Source organism: Erpetoichthys calabaricus, chromosome 10, assembly GCF_900747795.2.
Source record: "Erpetoichthys calabaricus chromosome 10, fErpCal1.3, whole genome shotgun sequence".
In the NCBI taxonomy this organism is placed as follows: Eukaryota; Metazoa; Chordata; class Cladistia; order Polypteriformes; family Polypteridae; genus Erpetoichthys; species Erpetoichthys calabaricus.
Window position 1 is genome coordinate 77,722,432 of NC_041403.2, and position 21,830 is coordinate 77,744,261.

General features: G+C 35.9%; 1 protein-coding gene across 1 annotated transcript in view; it reads right to left on the reverse strand.

Annotated features, from left to right (window-relative positions):
* The window catches only part of st3gal3a (ST3 beta-galactoside alpha-2,3-sialyltransferase 3a), a 249,979-nt gene that overhangs the window by 144,773 nt on the left and 83,376 nt on the right, over nt 1-21,830 (reverse strand). The window contains 3 exon segments of the mRNA XM_051933244.1: nt 4,395-4,487; nt 5,485-5,527; nt 19,494-19,541. Coding sequence (XP_051789204.1) covers nt 4,395-4,487; nt 5,485-5,527; nt 19,494-19,541 — 184 coding nt within the window.

Here is a 21,830-nt window from a genome sequence, read left to right on the forward strand (position 1 = left end):
AGAGATGTAGATTTCACTACTCAAAATATCCAAATCAACAAATCTGCCTACCACCACCAGTATACACACAGATGAGACTGCACAACATCCACTTTCTGAAAGCATGTCTAAACAAATAACTAAAAAATGTAATTTTACTGTCTAATTGAAAATGCTAACATGCCATTACAAAATAGTCAGTGGTTTAACACACTGTATATATACACAATGCTTATCTAAACTCCGTTTGTTGTTATGTCATATACTGATGCTATAGTAAATGACAGAAAGATATTATAGCAGACAGAGGCACTTCTCAAACATGTAGAGACCAGTAGCTGCATTGGGTCTGCATACAGTAGGTACATCTGTCTGTCTCCAAGGTCACACTACAATGTGCAAATTAGTTATTAAGCTTCAGTAACCTTGTGCTATTGACCTCCTGAATGGATAACAGCATTTTAGCTTGCACAGCACCAAGTCTTTTTTTCAGTATCCTTTGCTCTCTTCCCGAAACAGGCCTAATGGTGGATTTAAATGGCAGGGACTGGAGAAATTTGGTGTGGATGTTTTAGGAAGAAGCCCTGTGGGTGTAGCCTTTGCAGCACAGGATTTCATTGGTATTCACTACACACTTTTTCACAGGTTTGCTCCAGACATGTATTCTCTTTCGAGAATTACATTTGGCCCTGCAAGACTACCCTTGCCCTGAATCTTCCCTTCCACTGCATTATTAAAAAAAGGTCTTAACTATAATTAAATTACTTCAATACTATAACAAGCCAAACAATTCCCTTAATTGTTTAAAGTTTAATTTCTTCATCTCTTACTATTTACACCTGTGCATTTGTGACTCAGAATATTATTTTGATATCAGAAAAATAACATATACAATCGGTTCTCTCTTTCTCATGTGGGAAGTCCAGGGATGTCTGAATTTCAATCAAAGAGATATACACTGGTGATGAGTTTAGGGAAGTCTTTTCTGACTAATTCAATCTGCTGTAATCATGACCATCACTTGGAAATGTTGATCAGAAATTATATGAGATGCACCTGCAGATTCAGTACACTACTGTAAAATAAACAGTTCTGTGATGAGTTATAGTTGTACAATGTTATAAATTCAATAATATCAGCCATGAAAAAACTAACTTAAACCTTATGAAGTGATCCAGATTCTCAAGAATGAGCTCACAGTTCTGCTCTGTACAAATAAGCTAACTGCCCAAATTCTTGACTATATTTTCGGAAACAGTCTATACGCTTTAAGATTCTATTTCTAGCTCGCACTCAAGTCCTAGTGTAAACACGGACACAATTACTATGTTACTAAAACATGACAAATACAGTACTAGCATAAATACTTGAATGTAGATTGGAACTTATATAACAGTAATTTTCCAGACAAGGCCAGCTTAATAAACTCTTTTTGCTCCTCAGCTATTAGACAATAACTTTATATTACTGAAGCCAATTTACATTTCAAGACCTGCTTTGCACTTTCCACTTGATTTACAAAATGCATTGGAATGTGAAAACTTTTAATTATAAAGGCTCTAGTGCAGGTTTTATAAACACGGTCAAGGCATTATACTTTACACGTTCAGTTGTTATCTTAACATATTTAATCATTCTCATCTGAAATAGTTCAAGTAAAGTTGTAACCAGAGTTGTTGACTGTTTTTACATTCAGTTAAATCAGAATAGATACCTCTCATAACAGGCTTTCCATAAATTGGATTATTTTTATCCATATCTTCCAGGCACTTTCATTGACATGTTATGCGATCTGTGGTGTCTCTTCTGTCTAGTTTACACTACACACCCCCCCCTTACAGATTACATATTTTTAAATATTAAAAACACTCTATAGCATACAATATGATCAGCATTTTTTTTAGGATGGCTTAAGATTTTTGTTCATTAAATCATAAGTAGTTAGAGTTTAGTATTCATTGAACTGCTTGTTGCTTAGTAGCCTAAGGTAAATATATAAGCTAACATTAGTACAAACACAAATCTCTCTATTATAAAAGAAAATCCTGTGGGACGGAATGACTAGGAGACGATACGTGATCATCACGGAAGACAAATAAAAGACCCACGAGACGAAAGAGAATGGCCACGGAGCATCTCGCAGGGATATAGAACTTGACATTCTTGCAAGACACAACGCGACAGCAGCTGCCCAAACCAAACCCCCCCCCCCCCCCCCCCCCCCAACAACGGGAGTAGCGTTCTACGTCCTGCAAGAAAGAGATTTAACCACGCCTGGGGCCGGAAATAAAGGACAATTATTGTTTTTACAACGTCACGTGAGGTTGTGAGGCAGTGAGCCATCATTTAAAACAAGTCCACAGTCATCTAACCAAGCTGTTGTTGGATTGCTTTTGGCAGACACGCATCATGTGCTCCCAGCTCTTCAGGCGACTGCCCCCACCCAACCTTTTGTATTTATAAAAGTTTTTAACGTTGTGGCACCTGGACGGGGCTCATGCCCGGCCAGGATGCCCAGGAGGACCGGAGGAGGGCTTGTGCCTCCTCCAGGCCACGAGGGGGCGACCACCCTGGTTGCTTTGGGGGCCACAGGTACAGGGCTTAGAAACTCAACCCTGTAGGGGCCCGTGGTCACCGCCAGGGGGCATCCCCATGCCTGATGGACCCTGGACCCCAGCACTTCCACCACGCCAGGAAGTGCTGGGGGGAAGAAGAGAGGGAACACCCAGAGTGCTTCCGGGGAGACAGATGGCACTTCCGCCACACTGGGGCGTGTCGGGTGGAAGATTGCCGGTGCACACCTGGAGCACATCCGGGTAGGGATAAAAGGGGCTGCCTCCCTTCATTCAAGGCTGGAGTCGGGTGGAAGAGAACGAGGTCTGGAAGGAGAGGGAAGGAGGCGGTCTGAAGGAAAGGAGTTGTGGTATTGGCCTGGACTTTGGGGGAGTCTGTGGGTTGTGTGGCACAATAACTTTGTAAATAGTGTAAATAAACATGTGTTGGGTGACAAAACGATGTCTGTCTGTCTGTGTCCGGGCTGTTCCCCACAACGTAAAAGTGAAAATAATGCATATGTAACAATTCCCATGAAAATAACAATCTCTTTAAATTGTAAATCCGTAGCACGCACTGATCATGTGCTCTCAGCACATATAAAGCGTATAAGGACAATACGTTCTAGATGAAACAATGCAAAGAAGAAAGAGCAGCGCAGAGAAAAATTTTAACAGGCGACAAGAAAGGTGATGTATATATTCCGCGAATAACATTAGACACCAAAGGAGATCGTGATATGCCAGTCGTATTAAAATGTTTACAGTTTACCGTGAATAGCTTTTGCTATGACAATTAACAAATCACAGGGACAACCATTAGAAAAAGTTGGATTATTTATTAGAGAAACAGAAACAATATTCACTCACGGGCGATAATACGTTGCGTTGTCACAATATGTCTCCAAAAACGGATTAAAAATTCTATGCAATCTTGAAGAAAAGGTAATTCCAAACATTGTTTTTAATAAACCTTTAAAGTAAAAGTGCAACTAATGAAATTGAAACAATTCCAAAGAAAAAAAAAGCTTTTAAAATTGTATATCCGATTAACCAAACAGCGGCACGGTGGCGCAGTGGGTCGCGCTGCTGCCTCGCAGTTAGGAGACCTGGGTTCGCTTCCCGGGTCCTCCCTGCATGGAGTATGCATGTTCTCCCTGTGTCTGCGTGGCTTTCCTCTGGGTGCTTCTTCCCATAGTCCAAAGACATGCAGGTTGGGTGGATTGGCGATTCTAAATTGTCCCTACTGTGTGCTTGGTGTGTGTGTGAGTGCACGCCCAGCGGTGGGTTGGCACCCTGCCCGGGATTTGTTTCCTGCCTTGCACCCTGTGTTGGCTGGGATTGGCTCCAGCAGACCCCCGTGATCCTGTAGTTAGGATATAGCGGGTTGAATAATGGATGGATGGATGGATGGATTAACCAAACACAGGGGTTGGCGAGCGAAGCGAGCAGGAGGCGGAGCCCCCTAGTAATCATAAACAAAACCCATGGATCTTTTTCAGGCTGGAAACATGGCACTCTTGCAAAGGATTGCAGAATTATTTATATAAAAACAAAAAAATAAAGGAATAGCTGTATATAGTGATTTCTGACTTGCATTTATTGATTATGTGTGGTCGATCAAACAATTATCCAGGCACTCATTTTCAAATAAAATAGAATAACATTACATATGTTTAACTCTAAATTGATCTAAAAAAATACAAATAAAAAATAAAATAATAGACTCTTCAAGAAATGTGACTAAGTAGCACACCATATTTTATGCAATTGTTGTGTCTGTGAAATAGAGAAAAAAATGTTGTTGCCTCCCTGAATATCAAAAGTAAGCACATTTATGGCAAAATAAAGAAAAAAAAATACCTAGGATATATTGACATCATCTTAGCTGCCGCATAACCAGGCTTGCAGGCTCCTTCACTGAGGTTTCCATATTTGTAAGTTAGCTCCAGTGGACTAAAAGCATAAAAGGAAAAGTTACCAACTTATTAAAATAATTTTCAGTTTTAATAAAATGCTTCATAATAAGATGCATGCAAGAAACCTAGCACCATTTTATACAATTTTTTTATACAATAATTGCACATAAAAAGCAAAAATGAAGCGGGTCTAAAACACTACAAGTACATTTTATCAGTCAGGATTTTACAAAATAGGGATCTATAGATTGTTCATTGTCATGTGCTGGGGTATTTGATATAAAGCAATCATTGGAAAGGAAAAACAAATGGGAATCACTGAAAGAATGTAAGAAATACACAACACTAATACATTACGAAAATTTTAGAAAAGTGTATTGAAAAATGCAACAGAAAAAAAACAACTTAAATGTAAAACCACAAGTGCAATTAATCTGAAGGAAGAAACAAATAGATACATCATCAGAATTCTGCTTTTAGACAAATCAGTTATGAAAACCCTAACCCTAACTCTGAAAGGGAAAAAATAATGTTACACTGATCTGTCCACATTTCCACCTATCTAAAAATCAGAAGATGGATGTCTCCACTGTGAAACTATTACATCACTCAAACAGACATCAAATGGTAATGTTAAATATAATAGGATCAATATTTTTCCCCACAACTAAGAAACATAATTATGCTATTCAACAAGCCATTCTTACCAGACTGATGCACACAAAACATTTGAAGAAGCCAAAAAGGATATTTAGCTATTGAAGACTTGATGCAAAAAATGTACTAAACAATCAAAACATTAATCACTCTTATGCTGTATTAAGTATTAAATTTGACTTAACTATGAAAATTCTATTTACAAAAAATAATTTGGAATAACACTAAATGTTTAATGAAGACAAATGCCCTACATTCACTCCTCTATTCTTTAAGGACCAAAACAACAATCCCAAACCTAATATTCATAACTAAAACTTAGACATCAAGTTTAAGACAAATCCCATAATAACAAAATGTAATCAAAGTTGACTTACAGTTTTCCATCCAGTTTCACCAGAAAACCCTGTTTGTCATACACTGGAGAAAGAGAAAAGAAAATACAGTTTTGTTGAAACAAAATAAGTGAAATGTAATGATAAACAGGAAAACAATAAAAGTTATCATTAGTGACTCTAAATATTTCTCAAATCTACAATATAAACAATCCCAAAGTACAGTGACTATAAAATGTTTCACTCTCTATCAATTTGGCTTAAAATACAATCAAATATGCATTAGTGTCTTAACAGACTGCCTTGCCAACATACATACAACAAAAGTACTTTTTCTGTCTATATTGAATACTAGCTTGGTTACCCAAATTCGCCAAGGAAATTTCGTACGACAGTGGGTGTCAGTTATAGTGCCGTCAGTTAATTGTGTGAAGCAGACGTAGTATGTAACTAAGTGCTTTTCTGTATACAATAGTAATGTCAGGCAGTGTGGTGTAGTGTTTAAAGCTTTGATCTTAGGACTTCAAACCCTGAGGTTGTAGATTCAAATCCTGCTACTGACACTGTGTGACCATGAGCAAGTCACTTCAACTGTCTGTGATTCAATTGGAAAAACAAAAATGTAACCAATTGTATCTCAAATGTTGTAAGTCACCTTAGACAAAGGCATCAGAAAAATATTAAGTAATAATTATAACAACTGGTCACTGGTCTGCTTGCTCTTGAACATGCTATGCACAATTGTCCACCAGTAAAACATTCCTGCATTAGATCAATTCCTGCTTTTTTTCTGCTTTTCCTTGAGATTTAGCTTTTGTTGATGGTCATTGCAAAACACAGTTTTATATGAAAAGTGTATTATTTTAAATGGAAATGGGTAATCAGTAAAAATAATGTGAAATTTCAGCATATATTATCATTATTTGATGTTTGCGATTTGCATTTGTTTACACCATTCACTCACCATTTGGGTCTCATCCCAGTTGTATGTGGTCCCCCTTTAAAGTCTGCAGATGTGAATGTATATGCAAACCAGTGCTTGAAGCAGATATACATAAGTGGCGGTACTCTATGTTACACTGATGTATTAACGTGAACAGCGAGAAGCGCGGTGTAGTAGCTTCAGGTGTCGCAACACAATTTCTGTGGTATCCCCATTACAAAGTCAAGCGCCACTATTAAAACTGACATTTCTCCATTGGAGTTTGCAGCACAGGGATAGAAGATTGGGGTTGTGATGGTTGGTTTTCAGCGCAATGACCATGGACTGGAGATATATGGAGCAGAATGGGTAATTACAATGAATGCCAGTAGTCAACAGAAAAAACAGCTCTTGTTAATCATTAAGCTTCAATTCTTCCTTGTGCTTTGCCGAATTTTTTTCCTTCTATTTCAAGGACACTTCAGTGGTCCATCCACCATATTTTGGTTACTCACTTCTGCAGCACCCTTCATGTGCATAAAACACAATCTCAATGTAGCGCAGAGCACATAAATTAGCATAATATTAATAAATATTGACAAACAGAAAAACATGCAAAGGCTAATTTTCTTTCTTTTATAACATCACCAAACTTAGTCAAATCCATCAAGGCATTTTTGAGATTTTGAGGTATTTCATTTTTTTCTATTTCCTATTTACCCCTAAATAAGGATTAATCAGAATGCCCCTTCTTAGGTGATACCTACTGCCTTAATGTACCACTGTGCCATATTTCACTTTTTTAACTAAACAGGAAATAGTGTTTTTTGTTTTTTTTTTGTGAGTAAGTCAGTATATAACCATTACTTTTAACTAGTTTATGTTGATTGCTTGAAGCTGCATTCAGATGTCAACTTAAGGAGCACTTCTCTATTTAAAGAAACAAAACTTAATTCTCCCTTTGTCGCTATCGAGAATCTGCACTTCCTAAAAAAGAATAATAAGAGCAAAACAATTTCAGCACAAAGTTTTTCCTTCATTATATATAATTGTATTAATATTGTCTTTAGATTAATACATATTTCTGACAAAGATGACAACAGTAAGTTGGCTACCAGATCTTTCATTGTTTATTCATGTTGCAACAAGAACTTACTGGATCATATGTGAAGCTTCCTCATTAGTCACTGTAGTACAGGCAGGTTAGTAACACCAACCAGGATATATTTTAAGGATATAATTGAACCGCAGTTAAATAAAATTATTGGTCTGATGCTCTTATAAATAAACATAAGATATGGGCTAAACATTTACACAAACTTCAAATCTGTTACAGTATACCTATTCGACAACTCATCAAGAAAAAAGCCTTATGGCAGCAGTTGCCAGGCAACAGCACAGCAATTAATCAATATTAATATAGATAAGTAAAAGTTTACTGGCTTACCATTATTCTGGATACACATCTCAGTATAACTCAGTTGCATATTATTTTCAGAGATACAAATAAAGTTTTTTTTTATTTTTTCATTTATAAAAGTTACTTCCATTCCATATGGATACAATTAAATTGGAGATGTATATTTCTTAATAATTTAAATGACAGCTCAAGATCTATTTAAAGTCTTTTTCAAAAAGTATTACTAATTTACTTTGAATAACTTTGATAAAACACAGCACATGGCTGAACAAGAATACAAAAGTTGAATACTTCTACAGGTATGCACCAAATAATTACTGTATTTAAAAAAAAAAAAATGGTGGTAATACTGAATAAAATCAAGGGGATAAAGAAACAGCTAGGAAATCACTACCACTGAGCACCTAATAAGCTTAAAGGATATAATTTTAAAGCCATTTTACTATTGAATAGATAATAGGTTACATTGACTCATGCATGTTTTTGACTCAAGTCATTGCATTGTCTGTGTAACTAGATCTGCATTTATTTTGTTACGTTTGCAGCTTATGAAATAAATCTGGACATTCAATTGGTGTTTTGATGTTTAACTATTTCTATGTATTTTGCCAAGATAAGAATTGTAAGCAGTCATATATTTACCAACAAGAACAGATATGAGATAAGATATGAAAAACAACGTTAGATAGTCAGAAGTTGTACTTTCAAAAAGTCTGAGTCAAGCCATTCTTAGACTAATACACTTCAATGTATGAAAACAAAAGTAACAGTTGATGAAAATAAAAGCACGTTGTCTAATGCATAAACAGTAAGGGACCTGACAAAAGTCCATATGTCTACATATTTTCTACACCCAATGCATTCTATTGCAGGCTTTTCCATCAGCATCAGACACAAGGGAGAAACAAAAGCTATAAGGAATATGAATTTTTCATGCACACACCCACACTTGGGACAATGTTAGGTCAACAATTGCCTAACATACGAAATTTTTTCAAGTGAAAGAAATTTAAAACTTTTCTTAATAGCTGGGGCTACATGCCTGATGTATCCAAGAGTGTGGATTGTAAAAATAATTGCATTGTTGTTTCTGAGTGATTTACAGTCTAAGAACTACTTTTAAGATTCATCTAATTAATAATATCCTGCCTTGTCTTGCAATAGTCAAAAATAACTGATGTTCTCCAGTAGCAGTGCTAATAACTACAGTGTCATCTATAGCAGGGGTAGGCAACGTCGGTCCTGGAGTGCCACAGTATGTGCAGGTTTTTGTTCCAACCCAGTTCCTTAACGAGAACTCAATTATTGCTGATGAAGCACATATTGCTTAAGTGACATTTTAATGCTTCATTTTAGTGGTCTCGCTTGTTAAGGTTCTCCAACCTTAATTGCTTATTTCAATCTTAAACTGCTGCATTCAGTGTTTTAATTGCTCCTTATTAGCAATAAGATGTAAAACAGGGGTAGGCAATGTCGGTCCTGGTGAGCCGCAGTGGCTACAGGTTTTCATTCAACCCAATTGCTTAATTAGAAACCAATCATTGCCAATCTCAGACCTTATTTAATTTTATGGCTTGTTAGTCTGTGCAATGTAAGGCTTTTATATCGTAGATTTTTTTCCTTTCCAAGGATATCATCCAAATGATTTGAAGCCTAAAACAGATCATTTTCAGTCTGTCACATTTTTCTATTAAGTGTTTTATTAAATCAAACCGTGCATGATGAACACACACAGATGTAATTGGAAAAAAGCTAGCTGGAGAACTGCTGGCTGCTTTGTCTTTTACATCTTATTGCTAATAAGGAGCAATTAAAACACTGAATGCAGCAGTTTAAGATTGAAATAAGCAATTAAGGTTGGAGAACCTTAACAAGCGAGACCACTAAAATGAAGCATTAAAATGTCACTTAAGCAATATGTGCTTCATCAGCAATAATTGAGTTCTCGTTAAGGAACTGGGTTGGAACAAAAACCTGCACATACTGTGGCACTCCAGGACCGACGTTGCCTACCCCTGATCTATAGCACAGTTAAATAAAGCAGAAGATTCACAATTGCAATAATTTAAAATGAAATTCTTCTAAGAGATACCATATGAATTTGTTAATGATCTGCGTCTGCTTCCATGCTATTTTAAAATCATTACTCAAGGATACTAGAGAAAAAACAAACTTGAAACAGAACCCCAAATAAAATTGTCCACAAAATACTCTCTGAAAATAGTATGTACCTTTGGAAAACAAAATATACAGTGCACCCGGAAAGTATTCACAGCGCATCACTTTTTCCACATTTTGTTATGTTTCAGCCTTATTCCAAAATGGATTAAATTCCATTTTTTCCTCAGAATTCTACACACAACACCCCATAATGACAACGTGAAAAAAGTTTACTTGAGGTTTTTGCAGATTTATTAAAAATAAAAAAAATTGAGAAAACACATGTACATAAGTATTCACAGCCTTTGCCATGAAGCTCAAAATTGAGCTCAGGTGCATCCTATTTCTCCTGATCATCCTTGAGATGTTTCTGCAGCTTAATTGGAGTCCACCTGTGGTAAATTCAGTTGATTGGACATGATTTGGAAAGGCACACACCTGTCTATATAAGGTCCTACATTTGACAGTTCATGTCAGAGCACAAACCAAGCATGAAGTCAAAGGAATTGTCTGTAGACCTCCGAGACAGGATTGTCTCGGGGAACAAATCTGGGGAAGGTTACAGAAAAATTTCTGCTGCTTTGAAGGTCCCAATGAGCACATTGGCCTCCATCATCTGTAAGTGTAAGAAGTTCGAAACCACCAGGACTCTTCCTAGAGCTGGCCGGCCATCTAAACTGAGCGATCGGGGGAGAAGGGCCTTAGTCAGGGAGGTGACCAAGAACCTGATGGTCACTCTGTCAGAGCTCCAGAGGTCCTCTGTGGAGAGAGGAGAACCTTCCAGAAGGACAACCATCTCTGCAGCAATCCACCAATCAGGCCTGTATGGTAGAGTGGCCAGACGGAAGCCACTCCTTACTATAAGGCACATGGCAGCCCGCCTGGAGTTTGCCAAAAGGCACCTGAAGGACTCTCAGACCATGAGAAAGAAAATTCTCTGGTCTGATGAGACAAAGATTGAACTCTTTAGTGTGAATGCCAGGTGTCACATTTGGAGGAAACCAGGAACCGCTCATCACCAGGACAATATCATCCCTACAGTGAAGCATGGTGGTGGCAGCATCATGCTGTGGGGATGTTTTTCAGCGGCAGGGACTGGGAGACTAGTCAGGATAAAGGGAAAGATGACTGCAGCAATGTACAGAGACATCCTGGATGAAAACCTGCTCCAGAGCGCTCTTGACCTCAGACTGGGGCGACAGTTCATCTTTCAGCAGGACAACAACCCTAAGCACACAGCCAAGATATCAAAACAGTGGCTTCAGGACAACTCTGTGAATGTCCTTGAGTGGCCCAGCCAGAGCCCAGACTTGAATCCGATTGAACATCTCTGGAGAGATCTTAAAATGGCTGTGCACCGACGCTTCCCATCCAACCTGAAGGAGCTTGAGAGGTGCTGCAAAGAGGAATGGGTGAAACTGGCCAAGGATAGGTGTGCCAAGCTTGTGGCATCACATTCAAAAAGACTTGAGGCTGTAATTGCTGCCAAAGGTGCATCGACAAAGTATTGCGCAAAGGCTGTGAATACTTATGTACATGTGATTTCTCAGTTTTTTTTTTTATTTTTAATAAATTTGCAAAAACCTCAAGTAAACTTTTTCACGTTGTCATTATGGGGTGTTGTGTGTAGAATTCTGAGGAAAAAAATGAATTTAATACATTTTGGAATAAGGCTGTAACATAACAAAATGTGGAGAAAGTGATGCGCTGTGAATACTTTCCGGATGCACTATATAAAACAGAGCTATAATGAGTAATCTACAGATGTTAGTTACCTTCTTTTTAAACTTTCATTCCCCACAAATATGCTTGACTAACATTTGCTTATATTTTCATTCAATAACTTGATATACTAAGAAGTGGGCACTTCAGTCATTTAAGAACACATGAAAAAACATGGGTGTCATACTTGTTTTGAGTGACTACCAATTATGACAATGCACTGAACTGATTTACACCAACAACACATTGGGCTTAAACTACCTATTTAATAGGTAAACACCGATATATCAGGCTGGCCTTCTAATACCATTGTTTTTCAGGGCGAATATTCAATGTACAGACTTCACAATTCTTTGCTGTTTTAAACCAAACAACATTTTTTGGCCAAATCATGATGGAGTAAAACTGCAGCAACTGAAGAAGGAAGAAAATGTGGTCAGAGTAAAATAAGCTGTAAAACACTGACTGTGAAATGAAAGTTAAAAAAACAGTTAAGGAACATTTCACATCAGGCACAGTGCTCAACTCAGACTGACCTGTCAAGACACCAAACACCATATGAAAACCGCTATCTGACTGTTCTAAAGACTCTACTGGAGAATACACATTTATTTATGCTTTGTTGTTCCTCTTCTCTGAATTGCACTACTTCTGTCAATTATTACATTTAAATCATATATAAAAGCATTGCATTTCCCATGTATGTTTTAAATAAGTATACTAAATTGGACTTTTGTGTGCTAGTTATACTATTTCCAGCTTTCCTACCTTGCTACTTCATAGTGTCAAATTACACCTAGTTCATGTTTTCTTATATTGACTAGAAATTTCTTACCTTTCTATTTATATAACTGTTGTTAGTCAAGTGCCTTGTGATGCTGCAGCTTAATGTATTGCCATTGAATCATCTAACCTTTTCAAAAGGCTATATTTCAATCATGAAATCATTTGTAATCTTAAATTTTGAATTTGTATAGTTAACCCTGATAAAACAAATTGCCACGGAAAAGGTAACAGTTCACATCCCTAGCCTACAAACCAGTTAAGCAATTACTGCACTTTCATTGTATTAAAACATTAAAATGTCTACATATTAAAATGAACCAACTTTCTTCTGATCAAAGTTGCATTCACTTTCATCATATTTTGAAGCACATTACCATGTATTATTTTGACCACTGCCATCATGGACTGTTATTATAGCAGATGCAATTACCCTGTACCTGTAGCCCGATAATTACTAAGATTATCTCTGTAAAAATAAAACACATGAGAATTATTGTGTTATTGTTTTGGTCCAGGATTAAGAATTATAACAGTCCAGGCACCCGCAGAAATTGCACCTCAGAGACTGTCCCATTTTTCTTTTATGGCTCACCAGGATGAGAGACCTTCTTTGTAATCCGGAGACCTCCGGCTGACAAGTGTTGTTTAGCCGGCAATACCACAGATCGGATTCCTGAGCAGAGACAAGAGCAGATCAGGGAACCAGAAACACCTCTGAAGAAAGTGGTATCTTTTTTTAAAGAGAGGAAGAAGGAGTTTGGCAAATCATGCATCAAAAGATGCATGGCCTGACACCAACAGGCACTTTCTTGCCTTTGCTATTTCTGCCACCAATTGGCACTTTCTTGTATTTGCTCTTTCTGCCATAGAAGATATTATGTCTACCTACCAAAAATGCTGCTAACATAATCATTTTTAACTGTCCAACGTTTGTATGACTTGTTCTTGCCACAGGATTTAGAAGACTACTACAAAACAAAGTTTAGCATATTAAGGAGGCATTCCAAGATATTTATGCAAAGTAAAATAAATATAATTTTATCTCTTTTAGATTTAAACAACTAAGTTTGTATAAAGATTACATTTTGATGCATTTATAGACATCTTTTTTAATGTTGAGACAACTGTGGAAAAAAAAAACAATAGTTTCAAAAAGAATGAAACAGCAAATGCTGGAGACATCTCAATACAAGAAGCAGAAAAATCTTATATTAAATGTGCGTTTTACATATGCACTGCTTTTATGGGTATTTTTTGCATTATTCAATTTCTTAGCTTTACTGTATTTAAAAGTATGACTAATGTGCCGAACATTACAGTAGCAGATAGGCAGACCACCTACTACTATGTTTATTATTTCGTTAAAATATTTTCTTTGGCTCAATTTGTTATACTGGGTCTGTTCTGTTAATGTTGATTCTTAATATTCATTTCATAAAACCAGCAAAGCAAGTAGTCCTCTGTTAAAAATTATTGTTTAAGTTTATATTTTATTAAATAATTAACAAAAGGGCTTTGAATTTAATGTTTTATGTAAGCTCTATTCACCAAATATTTTTAAAGAGTCTATTGATGTTCTTACTAAAAAATAATCTGAACTGCCTTTGGTGAAAATACCACATTGCCAGCCTATTCACATGTTTTGATCCTGGGGATTCATGGCTGTTACTAGGATGATGATCAGCCACTGACACTCAAAGCAAAGAACGAATTAGAAAGACTGCATTTGATGAAAACATACAAAAAGTTAGAAATTTTCTTTTAATCTCAATCAAATTAAGCACCGATTGCTTTCTGGGCCTCATAACTTCTACGAAGAATGCAGAGCTCGTTATTAACCTGCGGTTAATATTCTTTGATTTTGGAAATTCTGTGACTGTAATTTTAAACTATCAAATACATGAATAGTACGCCTACACCAGTGGCGTAATGGAAGTGCCGCCTGCCTTGCAATCAAGGAGATCATAGGTTTATATCCCAGGTCCTCCCTGCATGGAGTTTGTAAAGTGCTTTGAGTAATGAGTAAAGTACTATCTATATAAAAGGTAAATAATTATTATTATTAGCACTAGGACTCTTTGCCCCTACTGTATATACCTTCACAGTACCTCAAACTTGATTCAAATGCCACGCATGTGTACCACCACCTTTTTGTTTACAAAAAAGGCACTGCTAATCACACATGTGGTGATGCGTTCCCTCCATGTGCAGTAGTTGTTGTATTCATGTATGTTAATCACTGTTGTCACTTGTTATGGGTTTGTACACTGATAGTTCTTTTTTTAGATAGTTCTTTTTTATTCTATTTAATACACTTTGTGATGTGCCTGGATCATATATGACCTAAATATTTATTTTATATCAAAAGGTAAACAAATACTATTGCTAATACTGTACTCTTTTTTGATTTTATGCTCTTTGAGATGTGCCTGGGTCAGATGTGAGCAAAATGTTTATTTTATTTCAAAAGGGAAACAAATGTTATTGCTAATACTGTGCATTATTTTGTTTTTAAGCACTCTGAGATGTGCCTAGGTCAGGAGCATGCACTGATATAGCATGTTGCTGCACCCACCACATGACAAACCACCTCAGGATCCCGAATTAGGGCCCAAGCGCAGCAGGTGAGGTGAAACCTCAGCACTGCATTAATTTGAATGGGATGGAACATTGTGAGCTTGCTTTTTTTTAATATATATACAGTATATATAACAAAATGGCTGGAGTGCCAATCCTGTTATCAGTCCCTGAGTTCTCCCTAACAGTTGGAGGACCTTCTTGCAGAGCTAGGTGCAGGTTAACGTCATACCCAGGATGGAGCAATTTCAGGTTAGGGGCCTTGCTCAAGGGCCTAGGTCAGATCTGACAATAATGACCAAAATGTTTGTTTTATTTATTTCAAAAGTGGAAAAAAATATTGTTGCTACCCCAGATTCTGTTCAGTTATAGCTTTTTATTTGTTTTTATTAATTCACTTTTTGATGTGCCTATGTTATATATGACCAAATTTGAAAGGGCGGAGTGGTGGCTCTGAGGCTAAGGATCTGTGCTTGTATCCCGAAGGTTGCTGGTTCAAATCCCCGTCACTGCCAAAAGAGATGCTATTCTGCTGGGCCCTTGATGCAAGGCCCTTAACCTTAAATTGCTGCAGGGGCGCTGTATAATGGCTGACACTGTGCTCTGACCCCAAGGGGTTTGCAAAAAATAACAAATTCCTAATATAAGAAATTGTATAAGGCGAAATAAAGAACAAAAAAAAAAAAACTGAATAAACATTACTTGCTTTTTAATACATTCATTTGTGTTGATTTAAAATTTATCATTACCTGCTGCTTATCTGGCGCTGAAGATGTCTGTCCCAGCTAAATTTGTTGGTTTGAAAATCTGACCCAACTGAATTTGTAATTGAATAGACCATTCCATATAGAATCCTTGAGTTAACACTACTGCTAAGTGTAAATCTTGGGGTGCCTCTTAGTATTCACAGTTAAAATTGAAAAGGCAAGGAAGAGCTCATGGCACCTCCACACCTATATGTGGAGTGGCTAAAAGTCCAGTTCTACTTTTTACAGGAAAAAAAAAATCCAGTTATTGATGACATAGGTAACATCAATGGAGATTACCCCTTCAAAATTTCACTGACAAAAAGAGGAGGACTTCCCATGAATATGAGTGGCTTTGGGCACCTACAGTATGCCCTTCCTCTCAGAGACCAAACTATAACCAGGAAAAAATGTTATTCCCTCCACTCCATTAGCTATATCCCTGTCTATGATGCCACCATTACTTCAAGGCTTCAGCAGGCTATTATTTACAGGTAAAGCCAAGGAATGCATGAAGATATGATATACTATAAATGACAACTCATCCAACTTTTCAATTCTTTACTGTTTTTTTTTTTAAATAAATCAAGAGAGAGCTTTCAGAAAAAGTATTCCTGATAATTTTGAAATGCATCTTTCAAATTTGTGCAGTAGTTTTGTTTTTTTTGCTGTTTATAATACAAGCTCTTTTATTTGGTTCAATAAGGTCTTTTAAAAATATAGGGAATCAAAAATATTTAACAAAACTCTGAAAATTGATAAAAATATTTTAACAGAAAAAGCCATTGAATATCATACAAAAAATACAAAAATTAAAATAAATGCCAAATATTGTTTTATTAATAAGTGAGCATTTCCTTTTAAGCATTCAATGAATATCCATTGCTGTTACAATTATTTTAGTCTTAGCAAAGCCCAAGCTCAAGCAAAGCAAGGAATAAAAGGAAGGAAAAAAGGTATTAGGTTTAAAAAGAAAAAAAAAAAATCTGAGTCATATGTTTAAAAGTTCAGTGTCCAGGTTTGAAATTCTCTTGTTTGAAACACTGAATACATTTAAACGTATACAGTCTGTATTTCTAACATTTGTCTAAACTGAAACTATTATATAAATCATAAGGCCAAATAAATAAAATCATGTTAATCACAGCCAAAAATGCCTTCACAGCTACACAATTCCACCGATAAACAATTGTGCTGAGTTGTAGTACTTCCAGAGAGCTGAAGAGTCAAATTCTAAATTAAGTCCTCAAGCTCTTAACAGCATTCAACCACGTCTATTTTATATTATTTACTAACTGGAAGCTCAAAAGAATATTTTTCTGAATTTCCATATTGTACCATCATAAAATGGAAAAAATCATATAGAAAAGTACAGGGGTACTCAACTCCGGTCCTGGAGTGGCTAAATGTTTTCATTCCAACAAGTTTTGTAATTAGAAGCCAAGCCTAGCAGACAGTGAAATTTGGTACTTTATGATATGGCTTGTTAGTTTTTTAATTCTTTCAAGACAAATCTTTATCACATTGTAGAATTTTCATTTTCTGAGAACATTATCCATGTTTGTGGTCTGGAACAGATTTGTACGCCTTGGTCCTTCCCTTTTCTCTCATTTATTTTAAAGCATTGTATTAACACAGACACGTCATGATGCATATACACAGGTTTAAATGGAAACACATTAGCTGGAGAGCTGGTAGTTCCTTTGTTATTTGCACCTCATTATTAACTGAAGGCTGGTTAAGAAAACAGGCTACTATTTAAATATTAATGTAGCTGTTAAAAACTAAAATAGGCAATTAAGGGTTCTGAATTAGAACAAATAAGTTAACTAAAACTAATCCAAAAAAACTATTACTTTAGTAGGAAATAAATGGGTTCTAATTAAAAGTTTGGTTAAAACAAAAACCTGCAGCCGCTGCAGACCTCCAAGACTGGTGTTCAGTACCCCTGTATAGTACAATAAGAGATATGAAATAAGGAATTTCACAACCAGTGTCACAGAAAAATAAAATCAGATGATTAAAAACAATAATAATCACTTTATGTAACTTCAACAATTTCCATGTTTATGTACCTAAAGGATTAATTGACGTGTTAAGTACAAAGTACATTTAATAGCACAAATATGAAGGATCGCTTAGGATAACTGAACTTTTAACTAAGAATATTAAAATATTGCTTAATAAAAAAGGAAAGCAAAGCTTTTAAAATGTGCATTGGACATTAAAATATTAAAGAGTAAAGAAAGGAAAAAGGAAAAAATGACTGAGGGTAATAAAAAGGAAGATACAAGTTTTAACAGACAGGTTTGCCAGGCCAGCTTTGCAGTTTCAAGACACTCATTGGGATGTTGGAAGTGAAGGCTTTTAATATTTGAAATTAAAGGCTAATACAACAGGAAACTCGACTAATTTTGATATTAAAATTATACAATTAGCATATTAACCTGATTTTTTTCAATATTTTAATTTAAGGTTTGGAAATATTAAAAGTTTGCAGTTGGCGGTTTTCTAAGCAATATGTTTTTCACTAACAGAATTACTATAACTTAAGGCATTTCCAGTCATCAGTGCTGTATAAAAAATAAGAATATGAATAATGAAATAAGCTTTCCTTTGTGTTTTTATGCATCAGTGAAAAACTTTCTTCAAATGTCTTTTCCTACTTCATTTTAAACCTACAATATGTTAGAAAATTTAGTTCTGATTTGGAGGCAAAAATGCCTTTGTCATTTCCAATATATTAAGCCACATAAACTGTAATAATCAGAGAACAAGAAAAGGTGTTAATGAAAATGAAAGTAGCACTGTATGGTTGGCATTATTGTTTTTTTTTTTTTTTTTAACTTCATGTCAGGGTTAGACTGGTGTTCTGTGCCAGACTGTATCCTAATATGTGCCCAGTGCTGCTGCTGAGATAGGCTCCAGGTGTCTATAATCCTGCAATAACTTTAGAAGAGTCTTACATCTCTTCCAGTACAATGTGTCTGAATTTTACAATTTAAGTGAACAGACTTTATTTGTTTGCTTTTTTGTTTTTAGTTTGTATATAGAAATAGGTTTAGAGATCTTGGTTTTCACCAACTTTGTGAAATCATTTTACAGAAGTTACAACTAAATTCTCCAACTGGTTGCTATAGTACAAGCACTTGGAATAGTATTCATGTTCCCCAAGAAGCTCTTCTTTCCTGTATCTTCTTTAACAGCATTAATAAAAAATGGAGCACTGGTCCAGGGCACAATGTGCATTTGTCATTCATTTGTATTACAAAAATAATAACTGAGTAAGGATGAGTCAATGTGTATTTCTCCATTTTTTTCAATTAAATCGCTTAATTTAGAAAATTTGTAATTAATTTTCATTGCAAAGTATTGTTCTACATTAATGATCTATGCTACTAAACGTTCTGGAAGACAGGATTCTGAAGAAATAAGAAGAACTGAGCTGGGAATGCTGTCCTAGTAAATGCCCTGAATGATTAAAATTATTTAAATCTAGTGAATACTTGAATTATTACTATGAATCTGCATAATACTGATCACTGATGGCTTATAAGATTCTAATTTATCTTAAAATATGCTATTTTCTTACTTTCTTTGTTCTATAGGACTAATTCTAATTACTGCAAGAAATATCCATCCAACATCACAAGAGGGTCTGAATAATTTGGAAGGTTTGGGTTTTTTTTTTTTTTTACTTGGGAAAGGAGGCCTGTACCTGTGCCTAATGTTCGTCCCGCAGAGAACAAGTGATCACCATCAGAATCTGCAATACAAGAGTAACAATTCAGCTTGTTATTTCATCAAAAATGTGCACAGAGTTTGGGAAAAAAGGGGGGAACATTAAGTTATTACACAAAAGCACTTGAGGTAAAAAAGTAATACAGTACTTGTAACATTTACAGCATTGGTAGAGTCTGGAGTCTAATAACTGAGATACCTACAAAATGAATGTCTTGATTTTAAAGAGGAACACAATTTTAAACAATACTTCTTCAGATGTTATATTAAAATCTCAGAAGTGGATATTTCTTTAGGGCAGTGTGGCATGTCACCTTCTTTTCACTTTTTCTTTTTGGGTCATTACCTAAGTCAATTTCCATTCTAACTACAGGTCAGTAGTGGCAGTGGCAGTGTACTGTGCTGTGCAGATAAAGGCCTTTGAGAAAAATTGTATTTTATTTATTGTTGAAGCAGCCCCTTTTATAAAGAATCAAGGGCCAGACCTGGAGCACTGATGTTAATCAAAAGTACCAAACACAAGGCGAACATCCGTTTTGGTCAGGGGCAAGTCCAGTGGCATGACAGATCTCAAAAGATTGTCAAACATCAACAGAGGAAACAAATCTAAAGCAATATAGAGCATTCTAAGAAGGATTTTTTTTTTCACTTTTTTTTAATCTTTTTTCTTCTTAAAACAATACATTAAAATCACTGCAGCTGGCTAGTCTGAGAAAGTATAAATTCAGTTTTACTGGTCATTCTCTAAATGATTATATAGGAACATATATAAAAGGTCTTTTGTAGTTTTATAAAGTTCTGCTGAGGTACAGGTTCTAAGTTATTTCAATTGATTTGTACATTACAATTTTACTTTTCATTAAATATTCAGCACTTTGAAATATGGACGTAACATTATAGTAGCATTATTTTAAGCTAAAGTAAGCAGAAACAGAACCTCATAAAATGTACTGAAACTCACATTAGCTTTGTTTATTTCAACATATATCTCAGCATGAACATGTAGTAAGAGGTTCTTAAAAGAGAGTACTTCAGCAATTCTTGAGTTAAAGTTGCTGTACTATTTTGTCTGCCTCTTACACTGAAACTACTTTGTCCTTTTATGGATATGAACTAATGACAAGACAAACTAGGTCAGGAACTTCAGTAATAAAAGCAGCAATGAATTCTTCAGGAGTGACGAAAGAAAATGGATCATTTTAGCATCTAGCTTCTCACATCACAACAAACCTACAGTTAGGCAGAAGCATCAGTTCATGTTGAAAGTACCAGTAGAAGATTCAAATAATTATGTAATTTTAAAACTATTGATATAACATTGCAACAAGTAATGGGCCCTTTCCTCCCCCCAAAAAAATGGTCTAGAGCATTGCAAAAGTGGGATTTTAATAAACCTTCATCTTTACATAAAATACTCTTAATAAGACCTTGTTGAAAAAGCCCCAATTAACAGCTTACCTTTATATTAAAAGATCTATGTTCTAATTTAGGCACATTAGTGCAAAAACTGATTTTCCTTTGCTTTTTACAGTTTTTAAGTTAATACAAAAGACATCCTAGAGATAATATGGATAATCTTCTTCTTTCGGCTGCTCCTGTTAGGGGTTGCCACAGCGGATCATCTTCTTTCATATCTTTCTGTCCTCTGCATCTTATTCTGTTACACCCATCACCTGCATGTCTTCGCTCACCACATCCACAAACCTTCTCTTAGGCCTTCCTCTTTTTCTCTTGCCTGGCAGCTCTATCTTTAGCATCCTTCTCCCAATATACTCAGCATCTCTCCTCTGCACATGTCCAAACCAACGCAATCTCGCCTCTCTGAATTTGTCTCCCAACCGTCCAACTTGAGCTGACCCTCTAATGTACTCATTTCTAATCCAATCCATCCTTATCACACCCAATGCAAATCTTAACATCTTTAACTCTGCCACCTCCAGCTCTGTCTCCTGCTTTCTGGTCAGTGCCACCGTCTCCAACCCATGTAACATAGCTGGTCTCACTACCGTCCTGTAGACCTTCCCTTTCACTCTTGCTGATACCCGTCTGTCACAAATTACTCCTGACACTCTTCTCCACCCATTCCACCCTGCCTGCACTCTCTTTTTCATCTCTCTTCCATAATCCTCATTATTCTGAATTGATGGATAATACTACACCAAATGTGGATTATAGAAAGGTGATGCATTCAGTCACGAGAAAACACCTACTACAAAAGAAACATTTTATTAAACATGTGCCTGTTTCTTTAGGTACTCCAGTTTCCTCTCACATGCCAATTAACATGACTTTGGTTTTTCTGTTCCAAAGTTGT